At 44.4% G+C, this 16,195-nt stretch overlaps 1 protein-coding gene across 1 annotated transcript; it reads left to right on the top strand.

The window, feature by feature from the left end:
- The first annotated feature begins 671 nt into the window (after window positions 1-671).
- On the top strand, window positions 672-12,341 carry adm2a (adrenomedullin 2a). Its single transcript, XM_068586738.1, has 3 exons — window positions 672-813; window positions 1,165-1,452; window positions 9,027-12,341. The coding sequence occupies exons 2-3, from the start codon at window positions 1,355-1,357 to the stop codon at window positions 9,442-9,444; spliced, it is 516 nt and encodes a 171-aa protein (XP_068442839.1). The 5' UTR covers window positions 672-813; window positions 1,165-1,354; the 3' UTR covers window positions 9,445-12,341.
- The last annotated feature ends 3,854 nt before the right edge of the window (window positions 12,342-16,195 follow it).

Consider the following 16,195-nt stretch of genomic DNA (forward strand, 5'->3'; position numbering starts at 1 on the left):
AACGTTGTGCAGTGCCACTAAAATATGAGACTGGATCCGTGCTGCGCAGCACTGTTTTTACAGTAAACGTGAGGTACTTTATAGCAGCTATAAGGAAAATAGTAGGAATATATTATATTTTAGAATCCATTAGGCACTGTTGTTAGTATCCCTTCTTATACATTACATTTATTTTATTTGTTATCTGTATTTCTACTTGGTTGTTTATTATTATTATTATTGTTGATTTCTTTTGTATTTGTAATTTATTTGCCTTGCTCTTATAGCTAGTGAATTCCTTTTACAAAGGTGTCGGTATCATTTATTTTACACTCAATAATTGTTATTATATTGCTCATTGCCGTTCATGTTTTTATTCTATTGTTTTTATTATTATTCTGGTATAATCTTTATTGAAACTTTGGCACAAGAATGTTCTTTTTATCTTATCTGCTCTGTAACAACAACTTCACATAACTTTTTTTCCCCTGTACAATCTCTGCACAATGACTAACTTACTGAGGGCATCCGGCGTTTTTTAGCCACGTAAACGCTAATATACTGAACATGAAAGATAATAATGTTACAGCAGCACCTTTGCTCACCGGCACTTGAGGCAGTGGACTCCGCCCCCTCGGTAGCTATTTAAACCCTCAATGTCACCAGCTCAGCTTCACACTGGAGAACTTGATCTTGACCAGCACGTTTGGATTCAAAGAGAGAGAGAGAGAGAGAGAGAGAGAGAGAGAGAGAGAGAGAGAGAGAGAGAGAGAGAGAGAGAGAGAGAGAGTATAACTTACAAATCAAGTCACATTCTGAGCAGTGAGTGAGAAGGTAAGGCTTCACTTTGTGTTATGAGAAGGTTTATTCATAAAAAATATGATTTGCTTAATGGATCGAGGTTGCATTTGTTTTGGGACATTTTTTTCAGGAGAATGTAAAAGTCTTCATCATTTAATTTGTTTATGTTGTGAAAAAAAGAAACAGAAGTTGTGGTCACGAGTTCAATTAGGTTGTTGTTGTGTGTGTGTGCAGATAGTGTGTTTTTAAAAGCTTTTCTAGAAGGAGAGGCTCTAAATAATAAAGCTAGTTATTTCATGAGGCGCCTTTCACCGGCTCTCTTCCTGTGACTCCAGTCTGTGAGCTGCAGGTTCATTGACCATGTATCCCTCTGCTTCCCCCAAGGTTTCATCTACAGTATCCACTGCCACACCTGGATATTTTAACCTTATTTCAACTTTTTTTTGGGTGGGGGAACAAATATTTTTTGCCTTATTATTTGATCCCCTTGCCCACCCCCGTTGGGAATAACCCCTCGCCGGTCCCGTGTGGCGGTCTCCTCCCCAGAGGGTGGAGAGATAACGTCGGCCCGGAGATGCCGTCCCTTCTCCCGCTTGCTGTGTGTTGCATCAGCCTGGTTTCCCTCCAGCTGCCGCTGGCTCTGGCTGCAAAAGAGGATCCCGACAGTTACAGGTAAGACACCCTGTTTATTTGGGTTACTACTTATATTGAGCATAAAACCCGCTCCGCGCTCCTGATTGGCTCAATATGACTATTTAACTACGCGATAACGCACCTGGAGCCGCGTCACAGTTAATTTGAGTATTCTTGCGCCAATCCGCATAAAATAGACACTTTCTTGCCACTTTGACCTGTTTGGTTTGGAGTTAAGGCACAGTGTTGTATTAATTATTTAATATAAATGAACTGTAATGGAGGTCATAAAGTTTAATGACGTGCTGAAAAAATATATAAATAGTTTACAGCAGTAGCCTTTAAGCTGTTCATATGTTAGTTAGCTGCAAAAACTTTACTTTTTTTAAGGAAGCATATCTTTTTCATCAAGCTAACAACATTTGTATTATTATTCCAGTGGACCATGGCATTATTTAAATAGGCGGACATTAGAAAACTGAACACACAGGACACACACTGACATTCCTAAAGCTCTCACCTCTCTATGTTGTGTTGGCACCACGCAGCTTATGAACGGCTGAATGAGCCTGAATCACACAGGGTCACTGTGTGTAAAAGTGAAAGTGCTGCGTTGTGTTGTTGTGTCGGGCAGATAGAGGATAGTGTGTAGTGGAAGGTCATATAGGCTCTATTGTGATATAATAGAACATGGCTAGTCTCCTTGAGATAAGCCCTACTGGAGACCAGATCTACTGTGTAAAAAGTGATAGTGTGAGGGATGAGTATTTAAAACATCAAGACAATCACAAATATATGTATATTTATGATTGTGTTTATGGTCGGAGAGGCTTGGTTATCACAATTCCTGTTAGTAAAGTAGACCAAAGTGTAAAACAGGTCATCATGAGGTCATTGAGATAAAACTGGTCTTCTCCAGACTGTGAATATATGCCATGTCAGTTTATTGGCATCACTAGCGCAGTTAATCTGTATTGAACAAGTCTTTTGTTCTTCACATTTCAAGGATTCTCTCTTCTCTTCCTCCTCGTGTTCCTCCTCCTATCGATTAGTAAGTAACTGTTCATAAAGGTTGGGTTTGGTTTAATCTCCCTCACGTGATTCTGTCTGCATAAAACTGTTACTTCCGAGGTGGAAAAACTTGTTTGTTCCGCAGCCCGGGCCAGAAATACTAGTCTGGACTTTTGTAAAAGGATCTTGTCAGGCGCTGAGTGGCACCTGTACTTTTCCACGCCTTAAGTGGCATGCCGACACGCACGCAGCACCCTCTGCCTCTCTGAATGTGTGATGGAGGCCTGCCAGCGCATTACGCCTGTGGAGTTGCATGTTGAGGAGCAGGATGAGTCGGTGTGGGATGCCCCCTTCTGGTGGACTTTGGATCCACATCGGGCTTACTGTTAGCACTGACAGGGATGTGATGTGTGTGTGTGTGTGTGTGTGTGTGTGTGTGTGTGAGGGGGGGGGGGGGGGGGGGTCCACCATATAGTTGTGATTGATCAAAGTAAATGTTTACTGATGAAGACATCGGTCCCATTAATCAACAGCAGCTGAAACGTGTGGAGTTATATCAGTGGCTTGATAACATTAATGAAGGAATATGTTTTATATTCCTTGGTAGGAGGAGAGGTTTATCAGGAAGAAATTGTATTCCAAATGGATCATAATCTTAACACGCTTAATCCTAACCCTAACCAAGATAAAGGTAAGTGTGGCTCCTGTATCCGCTCTCTGGTCGTGTTGCTGATCCCCAGCGTTGCCTCCTCTGTTTGAAACACTATCACCCCGGGTCAGTGGTTTTATATTTCTCAGATTGAGAGAAACCCATGCAGCGGTTGAGCAGGATTTATAAGTAAAAAAAATGGATTAGTCCTTCAATTTGTCTCCATTCAAATGTCGACTGTGGATCCAACGTAGATATTGTTTTCATGTTGTGTACTGGAGGTTGTAGAAGTGAAAGAAAGTCTTCCTTATACGTGGACTCAGGACAGTCTCACCGGGAGGGGACGACCTCAACTAAACCCAGACCAACCAACAGAAATCACTTGCACAAGATCACGATCCCTCAGCGGCTGCGTGCGCCACACCCATCCAAGTCAAAAGCGACGCGGCTGCGGTAGCTGGCAAATACTTCTCTGGCCTCCTTAGATCAGACTTCTTACAGAATGATAAATCATGAATAAATCCCATTAAGAGAAACCCCATCACTTTGGATCATGTGTCTGCAGCTGACTGCTGTGTTGTTGGACATTTCACAAACTGAGGGCTTGTGTTTGATAGTGCAATTTTGATAGGACCTTTAGCACTGTAGCTGATCACAGTGTATACAAATATATTTCACTCTGACAAGTGAGAGATCCTGCCGGTCACTTCTGCCTCACGAGCCTCCACATTTCTCCCTTTGCTCATCTCCCATAAATGTCCCGTCTGGCTTCCATGAGGACAGTCCTTTCTCCCTCTTCTCTTGACCACAGAGCACATCCTGTTCTGTTACCATCACATGCTGACAGCGTGATTACAACAGACGTGACGACGACTATGTTTTCTTTTACTGGTGTCGGAGCTCAGATGTCTGTCATTCCTTTCCACTTCCATCTTGGTGTCTGCGTTGTCCCGATGTGTCCTGATAAGGACACGACAAAGTCCCAGTAAGACATTTTAACAATGCCTGGTGGGCGTTTTTTTTTCTCCAAACAAGGACAAATTGCATGTTCCTTGGGAGTACATGCCCTTCCTTGTCGGTATACATAATGTCTGGAGGTTGTTTTTTTTTTAAAGGGAAAATAGCCGGTGTCCGCAGCCAAACAAGTTAAATATGGCTTTAGCACCGAAGCGGCTTTACAATGCAGATTTCAGAAGTGGGACGCGGCTCATTGCTCCGAGACGAAGGATGTGTAAAGCTGATTTGCGATCGAGCTTTTATTACATCGACCTACTCTGCTTCTGCTCCGTCTGGACCAGGGAACGCTCTGACAAATTGGTCTTTGTGTACGTGTTGAGGCCGCAGGTTTGTTGGAACTTTGTCAAGGCCAAATAAAAACGTGTTTTCCCCTCAAAACAATTTGCTAAATCATTAACCCATTCTTGTAAATGTGGATTTGAGAGGTTCAACGTACTCTCAACATATTTACCTGAGAAAACAGACGGAAGTCGTCTCCCACAGGGTGACTTCCTGCCTGGGTGATGTTTGTCGAATCGCTCTGCTCATGCAGTCGGCTTGGGGGTCCATCCTTTTGATTTGCTATCTATATTGTTTACACCTCATCAAGAAACAACAAGAACATTACTTTCCTTTTTTTTAAATTGTGTATACAAACTTTTGATGCTCGCGGACTGATTGAAACACGGATTGCCTCGGCTCAAAATCCGCTCAAGAGAGGCCTCTTCTCATATGTCTTGGAAACAGGAATTTTGGCTTGGACTACCTAGATATATGGACGCTATAAGCAGTCGTATGGCTTCATGGAGTTCAATATAACCAAACACAGGCTGAAGTTGCGGAGGGTGAAAGCTGCGACCAAGCCGACACAGAATTCCAGTGTGGATTAATGGATAAGACCTAAATTCCTCCCTTCACATCCTTAAAGAGCCGGTCTCTGCTCCACACAGAAAGCCACAACGCCGTCAAGGCATGAATGCACATGTAAACTAGACAGTATATATAAGAAGAGTAGCTTATGGTGGGAGTGTGAGGCTTCCAAAACAAAGGCAGCTTCTGAGGGGAGAGGAAACCTGATGTTTGATTTTGTGATTGCGAATGTGTTCGGTCTACTCGTTGTGGTTTCAGAGGAGACATAACGCTTTTACCATGACATCCTGTCTATTGCCTGCGTAAAGTAGATCCTATACCCCTCAGGAGGTTGTGAAATCATGTGCTCACAAACTAGCAGAAACAGTGTTTTGTGTGAAATAAATCACCTCTCCTTTATTTTCTGCTTCTGGCTAATAACAATCTCCCCACTGTTACCCATTGGGAGATTAGCAATGAATGTGCTACATTTTCCGCTGATTAAGGCTGCACTTTGGGAGCTTCAGCCTCTCAGCAGCATGGCACTAGGGTTAGGGTTGAGCAGGGCTTTTCCTCTGCAGGGTTTTTGTTAGGGTTGGTGTTATTGTTAAGATGCAGAGGGGGCCTAATCAGAAGTACTAATCAGAAGGGGCTGTTTTCGCCAAATCCAATAACTTCCCAAAACTGTTAATCTGACGTCCGTGCCCCCTCTGCCTTCCAGTGTGGCTGTTCGGGACACTTCGACAATTCCAGCAGCTCTCAGCGCAAAGGGGGAGGGCTCACCCTCTACCAGGTCATGGTTGGGGTCATTGGGAGGTCGGGCTTACCCTCTACCAGGTCATGGTTGGGATTATTGGGAGGTCGTGCATACCCTCTACCAGGTCATGGTTGGGGGTCATTGGGAAGTCGGGCTGACCCTCTACCAAGTCATGGTTGGGGTCATTGGGAAGTCAGGCTTACCCTCTACCAGGTCATGGTTGGGGTCATTGGGAAGTCGGGCTTACCCTCTACCAGGTCATGGTTGGGGTCATTGGGAAGTCAGGCTTACCCTCTACCAGGTCATGGTTGGGGTCATTGGGAGGGCGGACTTCCCCTTTGCATGGAGGGCAGCAACAGCACAAAGGGAATTGGCTGAAAAAATAATCTACAGCTAGACCTGAAACTAAGAAGACCATGCAAGGCATTGAGAACCACAGCGCGCTGAACAAGTAAAGTCAAAGTAGCTTGGATATCTTTGATCGTCTGCCAATCACAGGGATCTCCATTACTGTGGAGTTATGGGACGAAACTCCTGATAGTCATGGGATCTTGTGAGATCAAATAGGACAGAATGAAATAGTTATCTCGGTATAATTGAACTTCTGGAAGAAAAAGTAGGGCAGTCCCAAAGTACTTTAGGAGAAAACGTGTTTATAACTCTAACTTTAAGGGAGGACTGTGGCTCATTGGTTAGCATGCCCGTCTTTCAGTCAGAGCATTGAAAGATTGGTTCAAACTCTGCTCCGCTAGTCCACGTCGTTGTGTCCTTGAGCAAGACACCTAAGCCCTAATTGTTCCTCATGGCTGTGTCTACTGTGTACAGAGCAGCGTCAGCTAAATGTAATGTAACTTTCAACCTCCAGGATCCAAAGTGCATCAAACAAGATTAGGATACACTTATGTCTTGTACTAAGTAAATCAGAATAGAAATTTGGTGCAGGGCCACCACGGCTGCCTTGTGAATAGCTTTCATGTGCAGTCAAATGCAACCATTCCCTCTGCAGACCAGGTGGGTGTAACTTGGTGATGTGGCACCATGGCACACCAAGCCTGTCCTGGAAATAGTGCTCGCCTCTGTCTGTGGCCTGGCATGGCGCAACTATTCATTCAGCCACTTTCACCTCCAGACTACCAGACCTGCCTGGAAGAGTTTGACTCAGAAAAAAGCAAATGTGGATTTTTGCCCCGATTCTTTATTTAAAACTTAATAACAAATGACAGATCCTATGCTACTGTTGAACATTGATATGCTATTCACCTACTGGTGTAACAGCACTTTCCTTTTCACTTTGGATGACTTTCAGCAGCGGTGATGGGTTAACACTCAGGGGCTTGAGTCCCACTGTGCTGTGCAAACACAGCGGTGACAATTCAGTGAAGAGCTGCACGGTCAAGTTGTGAGAAGCGGCTGTCTTTGTCAAACAATGAACAGATGGTGAGTCGGTGGCCGCTGTGTACTCACCGGTCCACCGCGCTGCAGAACCTGATTTTTTTTTTTTAAGTGTCTGTTCACACAACTAAAAGTACAACTAAAAACAGCGACACATTTTTTTCCATTCAGTAAAGTGATAGTTTGGGGTTTTTTTGCCAGGTTTGAGGTGTTTTGAGTAGCCTTTAATATTAATGTCTGAACACCAAGACAGTGGAGGAAAGTGGAATATTATCTGTTGTGCTCAAGCACTGAACAGTGCCATTTGAATAATTCATAAGCACCTTATCTTTCTCTCTGGGAACAATATGTTAATGTTCTCCTCTGGAGTCCATCAGGACATCGACCACTGAGAAACCACGGCAGGCCGGGCTCAATCTCCCATAGTTACTGTTTGCTGAAACCCAGCTGAGCATTAAATTGCCACGAAGTGCAGGTTTTAATCATATTATGTAATACACTCAGGCTCAGAGCACCTGTTGTTTTCGGCAACATGCGAAAACAAAGCCATTAACTTTTACATTGAACATTAAGAGATGAGCATGGTGTCCACGTGGACGGGTGTGCAGAGAGACACGCTGCGTTTAGACAGCAGGCAAAATATGATTTATTTATCAAAGCTGCTTTGTACTGCTAATCGGATTTCTGCAGAATTACCTGTGTCCTTTTCTTATCGTCACAATGCTGGCATTTATTTTAAAACCTATTCCATCATCGTTCTGTCCCTGTTCTATTCATAGCGGCAGCAATCATTTAGACACAGGTTATTTTGTATTTTTATGAACCAAGTTAGCTTATCGTTAGTTAACCCTGGACAAAGTCTCGCCCCTCGAACAGACTGGCCGATAGTAGCGCAGCATCGGACCGCTCTGACCGGGGTCCGATCCCAGCTGTCATGCAACGGTTTCTTTATTTTCGAGCTTTGTAGCTAGTCGTGGTTAAACATTGTGTAACAGTGATACTTATTACCCGGAGAGGTTGGAAGAAAATATATATGTTTCTAAAAATGTAAAAACCTTTGAAGCTAACATCACACGTTAGCACTTTTATGCTACGCTAGAAGCTATACTGAAGGCACATGCTGCTTTGGCTTTTTAACAACTGCAAAGGTGAAGGAAGACCTCACCGGCTTTACAGGAACAGTATTGTTCCTTCAATTCAGCAGAGCTAACAACTCTCACGGTTTTGCCGTGTGACACAAGCTTTTGCATGTTTTTTAACACGCACTCACGCCACACAACCAATCTCTCTCCGTAAAAAAAAAAAATCAGATTTTGGGCCAAGGCGCGTTCGTTCCTTTTCAAACTCCACAACGCTAGATGGCGCTAAGGAGCGCATCTGTAAACCTATTCGCTGAATAGACATCTTGTTTACCCCAAAGAGTCCGGAAGTTAGCGACAGATCTTCAAACAGCCGCGGGAGAAACTCAGGAGGAGCAGAGAGACGAAGGTATCAGGGCTCCCAAGTGGCACGCATTGACTGTCACTCATTTCGGTCTTAAGTCCCGCCCTCCCGCCACCCATTGTATTTCTCACGCGTATTTGTCATCGTCGTCGCACTATCCCCTCCCGCAATCCACCCCCGTCCGTCCGTCCGTCGACGGCTCTGCAATTTTTTTGTCACTTCCGACAAAATCTCACTCCAAGGTTTTTTTAAAAATTGGCAGCTCTGATTTCAGTGTCTTCTGTCTGCGTCACATGATGTTACTTTTACTGATTTGTAACTTTAGTCACTTTTTCCATAGTTTTTCCTGAGAAAATAGATACGACTTTTCACTGGAGTGCAGTTAGCAACAGTGTGGGCTCCATGGTAGCTCTGACAGGTTGACGCAGTAGCAGCGGTGGTCAATTGAAAGAAATTATGATCTGAATCATACTAATGACTTCACTAATTTTCACCTGATTTCTGTCTTCTCCCCAGGCTGGACCTCCTCAACAAGCTCTTTGACCAGCGAGAGGATAAAGCCTCAGTGTCAGGAAGCCAAACCCACATGGCCGTCCCCTCCTCAGCCCCGGGTCCATCCCCAAAACTGCTGCCCGGTTTCCTGAGACGCCAACCAGCTTCAGGAGTGAGAGCAGCTTTGCCAAGCCTGGCGTGGGCACGACCTGTCGGGACGCCACAGATCGAGCCGAGGGCGCCAAGAGCCCGTCGCCATGCCCACTCTGGATCGCGTAGTGGTCACCACTATCCCCAACATACCCAGCTGATGAGGGTGGGCTGCGTCCTCGGGACCTGCCAAGTGCAGAACCTCAGCCATCGGCTCTATCAGCTCATTGGCCAGAACGGCAGAGAAGAGTCGTCCCCCATCAACCCCAGGAGCCCCCATAGTTATGGATGAGTCAGTCGATACCCCCATACAGCCGCAGCAAGTCTATCTATATCTCCATTTATTTATCTCTTAATGTATTACTGGTATTCTTTGCATTAGAGTTTGATGTAGTCCGTAACTTTTGTTTATCCATCTCAAAATGACAATTATACTTCCCATAAAAGACTGCCGTGTCTCTTTACTTTTTCTGCTGATTGATGGAATCCAAGATTCAAATCCAAGATGATGACCGACTGAAAAGTTTTGAAACTCCCATTTTGAGTTTTCCCACCATTCTGAGAACTTCTTTTCTTTTTTCAGGGACTTTCAAATCTCGTTCAAGTATTTTTGGTTCTCCCTTCTCAACGCTCAAAACAAGGCCTCACTTTGACGTCTTAATCCTGTTAATATTAGAATGAACACCATCCAGGGGCCGGGTCCTGTCTGCCAACTGACCTTTTCGGCGGTGGTTATTCCGCAGCTCATTGATCAAACACTTAAGCCCCTAATGTGGATTTCAACCTGCACTCAGAGGCGGGGTCCTGTCCAAACCAATGTATTCCCAGAGACCCCACAAATGACCCAACGAACCCTTTTACCTCTCTTTTTTTGTGCCCTCTCTTTTTTGTCAACATTGAAACTCGCGGGTCATTTCACAACTGCATATAGAATTACAACATGAACATATTGCACAAGCGCTGAGCGGGAATTTGTCACTCAGCAGGAGTTTTACAGTTTACACTTGAAACCAGCCACCGCACTTGGGTTACACCCGAATTGAAGAGCTTTCTGAGGCAGGACTTGACCACATAAACTTCACAATGAAAATGAGAAAGAAGAGGGTGAGCATCCACTGCGTTGGACAGAACCTACACAGAAACTGGGACTGAAAATTGTCCCAGAGGATCAGTTTCAGTGTTGCAATATAGTAGCCGGTTGGCCAGCACAGTAGGTGGCAAAGTGAACCTTGGAGCCACCGCTGCTGGCATTTTCCCCGCTGGAGGCCGAGTCTGAAATATTAGCCTTTTCCCGTGATTCATAAGTTTCCCTTGCAAGTCAGGACTTTGGGTTGACGGCTGTTTAATAAAACTGACCTGATCACCTCAGGCATATGTAACGCCACAGCAGGAGGGGGCTCAGTTTCCCAGGGTCTGCATACTCCAGGCATGTGGCTTCCACACATGTAGCCTTGAAGTTTGCAGATTTAAAAACAATCGTAAAAAAGAAAAAACGTTCCCCTTACTTTGCAGCATATTTTGGGTGATGTTTTGAGTAACATGGATTCTTACTGTGGATCTTGTTTTTGCTGCTGAGCTCTTTTAAATTCTTTTTTTTTTTTTACTGCTGTGATAAATTCACCTCCATTTGTATTGTGGAGGAGGTAGATGTCTCTAAAAAATAAGTCCAATCGTGAAGACTGGAGAAATACAGGTCAATTGTTCCTTCATCGTTCCTTCAAGGCGGGCGCGCTTGTTCACATGTAGAATGGTAAACGGGTTCAAACAAACCCCTGAGACGACTGTTACATTGCGGTGTTCTTATGAGACACCGCAACGACCAAAATGTTAGTGTGCCTAATTTTAATGTCCACAAAATGGTGGAGCGCCGTCAAAAATATATGCCTGGACATGTCCTCCTTCTCTGCACTCTCTGAGATGGACTGAGAGTAACGGAGAGCAAGCTCTACTCATTGAGCCCGCTTTATTCTGACGGGCCTCAAAGAAACACAACCATATGGATAAAAGCCACATTTTTGGCCCATAATTATATTACATATTATACTTTTATTCCAAGACTACTACACGGCAGCCTGGCCCTAACCTGCAGAGAGTTTCATAGTCATTTAGATCATCACATGTATAATTCCATAAAACATGAAAGTTGGCTATTCCTTCGCAGCATTACATTACATTTAGCATTAGTTTAAACTCATAAAATACCTGGCAATACTTGACAAACTGAACGACTTTACATGTGACCTACATCATATAATAATGTGTCCTTTTTATATCTTAATCTGTGTCTTCTGATTTTTCTTGGGTGTCTTTCTTTTTACATTTTCTCGGACCGCTTGGCTTCTCTGTTTGTAACCGCTGAGGTCACAGGGTGATCATCAGTGGTCCCTTGGTCTTAAAGCTAATCTGCTCAAAGGCTTGCTGAGGTCAAACATGCCATTCCCTCTGCTGTAACCGAGCTGATCAATGTCTCGTGATGGATCATTAAAAGGCTTTTCAAATGCTGATGAATCCTGGTGGATATCTCTGCTTTTTAATAGTGTTCTACTTCACACACACAAACGTGACGCGTGTGTGTGTTGAGCTGCTGCACGTAGCCTATCAGGACACTTATCTGCTGCGGTTCATCTGTGCTCTGGGCCGTTGTGTTCCTCGTCTTTTTGTGACGTCAGGAGTTGCGTCACATCCAGTTTTGATGGGAAATTTGTGCACTTCCACAATTACCTCCCCGTAGAAACACCTTCTTTTTGGGCTCTCTGGTGCAAAGAGGAATGAATGCAGAATGTCTCTGTTAGTTTTGTCGTAAAGCGTCGATCCAGGTAGATCTCGGTAGCTGTCTCTCCGCTGATTTTCTCCTCTGGGGTCACAGGAAAGCACTTTAAGGCAAACGCTAGTTTCCCTGAAACTCCCTCATGTGATGAACTTGTGAAAGTTGGACGCGGTTCCTCTTGTAAATGTTGCGTTTGAGATTGTTTGCAAATGTGTTTCGAGGACGTCGCCTGTGAAAACACACATATATTCAGCCAAACTATTTAAAAAAAGTTATGTATTTAAGTTATGATTGTATGTTAATATATGTATATGTCACCAAAGAGTATTTATCTCACCTTTTCCACTGCTAGCTATTGTAGGAAACAAAATCTTAACTGTAGTTGAAATGTTACTGCTTGTCTTTGTCCTTCACTCTGTAAAATAAAGAACTCCACTGTATTGTGAGTATGGAGTATGATTTAAGGGGGTGTGTGTATATGTGTGTGTGCATTACTCAAAGACATGCAAAGACAGAATCACATGAGGCTTTGAAATGCTCTTAAATGTACCAACCGATTTTAAATACAAAAAATATTCCACCCTCCTCCTCCATGTGACTGTGGCCTTGACCAACCTGTTCTACAACAATAACCTCAAATAAGTCCATCATTTCAAGTCACTGCATGACACAATAATCAATGTAGCGGGGGACATCTTGACTGACACATTGCATCAGCAGACACGTTGGCGGTAAAGGTTGTGCGACTGAACGGAGTTAATGAGTGACGAGAGGTCTGCGTGACGGCAGACAGGCTATTGGATGATTTCACAAGAGGTAAAGGAGAAGTTCATTGCTGTTCATGGTCACATGACATCTATGGTGTATGTCCATCCTGGGGTCCTCCTCTGTTGCTCTCCTGAAGGTTTATTTCTTTTTTCCCTGGGTTTTTTCCTGGGAGGTCCTGGGACAGGGATGTTGTACGTGTAGAGATTGTAAAGCCCTGTGAGGCAACTTTGGGATTTTGGGCTTTACAAATTAACCAGAATTGAATAGAGGGAAGGGAAGGACAATGGAGAAGGCCGTGTTGCATTCATTCACTAATAACTACAGCAAAAATAATTAGTGGCATGAGTCGTTACTCTACTGTAGTGACTGAGCACAGCGCCGTCGTTTCCTTTGAACAAGTCAAAGCCTCCACAACCACACGTCACATACTCTGTGTGGAAAAAGAAAAGAAAACGTTGCGGTTTAACAAGCAGCCAACCTAAACTTCAGAGGTGCAAGGTTAACGTTCATCCTCACACATCCTCACCAACTGCTGTGTATGTTTCCATTGAGGGAGCGCAGACCTCCTCCAAGGCCTTATGCGTGTTACCGCCCAGTGATTCAGATCTTCTCCGAAATGTAGAGGGCTCGTCCTTGGCTCATGCTTCACCCTTCCACTAAATTTCATGAAAATCAGGGCTTGTATCTTTGTGTAACCCTGCTGAAGAAAAACATTGAAAAAGAACCAAAAAATGAACCTCCTCGGGGAGGTAACTATATGAACACTATGCTTACTCAGCACCAAGCAGCAGACACCGTTAGACAGCTGAAGCATTTAGCAGGTAAAGAGCCATATATCTCCTTTAGGAGACCAAAAACTCTCACACCTTTTATGGAGGTGTAATTCTTTAAACTGAGGGGAGAAGTTCTCAGACACCCAAAGGTTCTTCTCTGGTTTTGAAAACTACAAATACTCATTCCTGTTCTGTCTTTATAACTTGTCCCCGTCTCTCTGTTATCTCTTTGCTCTTTTTAATTTGATCACCGTGACAAATACTAAAAGTCAACCGGAATGAATTGTGTCATACTGTCCTGCCTGTGGCTGATGTATGTCTGCCAGCAGGAACTGTGTCACATACCAGTGAACGACCTCTCCTTACATCCACAAGCCAGGCTTTGGGCTGACCCTCGTGGAGTGACATTTAATGAGAGACTGAAGTGATCATGTCACTTTCTAGGCCACAAAAATAGCTCACATACTTATAGTGGTAAAAAAAGAAAAGAAAAAAGAAGCTGATAAATCATTTTGAGAGTCAAGAGCACAGTTTTTGTCCACACTAGCCACTAACTGAATAGTTTTTTTCCAGGCCAAGTGACTGGAGATAGGTGACTTATTACAGTGATTTCTAGCGCAGTGGAAACTTACAGATCTGGTTCATGTTGATGACAAAAGAAAAAGAGAACAACCAAACAACATTTCACACCCGACGGATCTGCACAAACCTTTGGAGCGGCACAATGTTCCACAGCGTCCAGTGGAATGCGATCCTGCAGCGTAAATCAGAGATCTGACACCGACCAAGTGGACGAAGAGACACACAGAGCAGGAAATGAAGAACGAGGTCGGTGGCTCCACCTCGCTGGTGCACGTTGGGACTGAAAAGCTCAAGAAGGTTTTCTAGTAGATGGACGCTGCACACAAAATCCATCCAGGTCATTGGGTTCGTTCGAGATGAGCCAGCTCTGCGCAGAATTGATCAGCAGCGATCAGCAGCGATCAGCAGCGATCAGCGTGCTACGCTGGGGAGATTTGTGTCTGATCCCGACTTGTTCTGACGTCATGCACGCGTGGTCAACGGTACTCTTACGAGAGAGAGGAGGCCGTCGGTTTCAGAGCCAGGCGCTGCAGCAGCTCTCCACCGACTGCCTGGCCCAGTGCATGATGGGAAACGCCTGGCTGTCGCCACATCACAGAGCTGATTGGCTCTTACATCTGACAGCAAACACCACGTGTTGTAGAAAATCCTCATTTTATGTGCAGTTGTAATACTTAACGGTTGACTGTTGACTATTAGTCTCATGTTTAATCTAAAAACATATCTTGTGTGGTTGATAATACAAAATCGTCTATAAATCAGTGACAGAATGGCCACAAAAAGAGTCCACGATAACGTCAATATATGACTTGTGGGTCTAAAACCTCAAATCTAAAATATTTAATATACCATGTATATATATATATATTATAATTGACGGTTTTGATTATTGTGTTTGATTTTGCAGGCCCAAGCCTACCATCGTATTGTTTCCAGCTGCAGTTAGCAAGTTAGCAAGTAGCTGGTGAGCAGAGTGGAGCATTTAGCAACGGAGCGAAAAGAAGAGTGAATGTTGAACGAACGTTCATCAGGTGGACAAACACAACTCCAGTATCTGTGCTAATGTTGCTCCGCGTCATCTGGCTGATGAATAGGCGACTGCCTGCTAATGTGTTAGCCGCAGCTACTTTATAAGGTGGTTATTGCAGTCACCAAAACTTAAATATTACTTAAGAAAACACTGACGTTCTCATAGCTAGTGTATGAGTAAGTAATTTCACACTTTGCGTCTTTAGAAGCGACGCCCCTGTCCTCCACATCGATGCTAACGTCTGTCTGTCGTCTGGTGGTGGACAGCGAGCTGCAGACGGGTTATCTAAGGGTAAAGGAACAGCCTGGTCTCACTTCCAGGGCGTCAAATACCATTGCTTGGTCAGTAGCCCTCGGTGTCTCAATATTGACACACAAGGCACCCTTTAGCATCTGTAAGAGACGCACCGGGCATTCAACTGATTTGTATTAATGACGTTATATTGTGTGACACACGCTATGCCAAAGAGTCACACAACATCATGTCCGCATAGTTTAAGTTACTTGACGAGCATCCTTATTTTCAGCGAAAACATCATGTTTTCTGGAACACTGACCAAGTGGATTTGTTGCCTGAATCCAGCCACCCTCGAGTGAACCTCCGGTGACAAGATGCAACCTGGAGGGCCGCCGGAAAATATGACGAGAAGGGATGAGATCATCATCTGCAGTTCACATTGGCTAATGGGCAACTAAACTCGGAGTCACTTCCTTGGAGTCGACGAGTTATAAGCGGTTCTCAACCACGCCGCACTTCTGAGGCCTCAGTAATCGGCCTGATCCGAACGGTCACGCTTCAAAGGGGTACGCCCTCCAACAACACTGCAAGCAGCGAATGCCAAGCGTTTTCTAAAAAGGCTAATCGGACACGAGGAGCGGTTCATGATTAACGGAAAGGACAACCAGAATGTACTGCATTCCCACGTGACACTTTGCATTCATGTGAGTTTGGTAAACAGACAAAAGGCAGACGCCGTGCTCACGCACCTGTCCACGAGGCCTCCGGATCGGCACTGACTCCCTTTGACTGTCATAACATTTACATTCCGACACGCGACACGACTCAGGGCCAACTTCCATGTAACTTACTCTGACATACTGCATCTCTGACACACCGCCAGGCA

Source organism: Clinocottus analis, unplaced genomic scaffold, assembly GCF_023055335.1.
Source record: "Clinocottus analis isolate CAN_PGR_092001 unplaced genomic scaffold, fCliAna1.0.p SCAF_20, whole genome shotgun sequence".
In the NCBI taxonomy this organism is placed as follows: Eukaryota; Metazoa; Chordata; class Actinopteri; order Perciformes; family Cottidae; genus Clinocottus; species Clinocottus analis.

Excerpts from the sequence above, each read along its gene's own strand:
- adm2a (XM_068586738.1), top strand. The coding sequence starts at position 1,355 with ATGCCGTCCCTTCTCCCGCTTGCTGTGTGTTGCATCAGCCTGGTTTCC. Across the intron at positions 1,453-9,026 it reads GAGGATCCCGACAGTTACAG|GCTGGACCTCCTCAACAAGC; the intron begins GTAAGACACCCT and ends TCTTCTCCCCAG.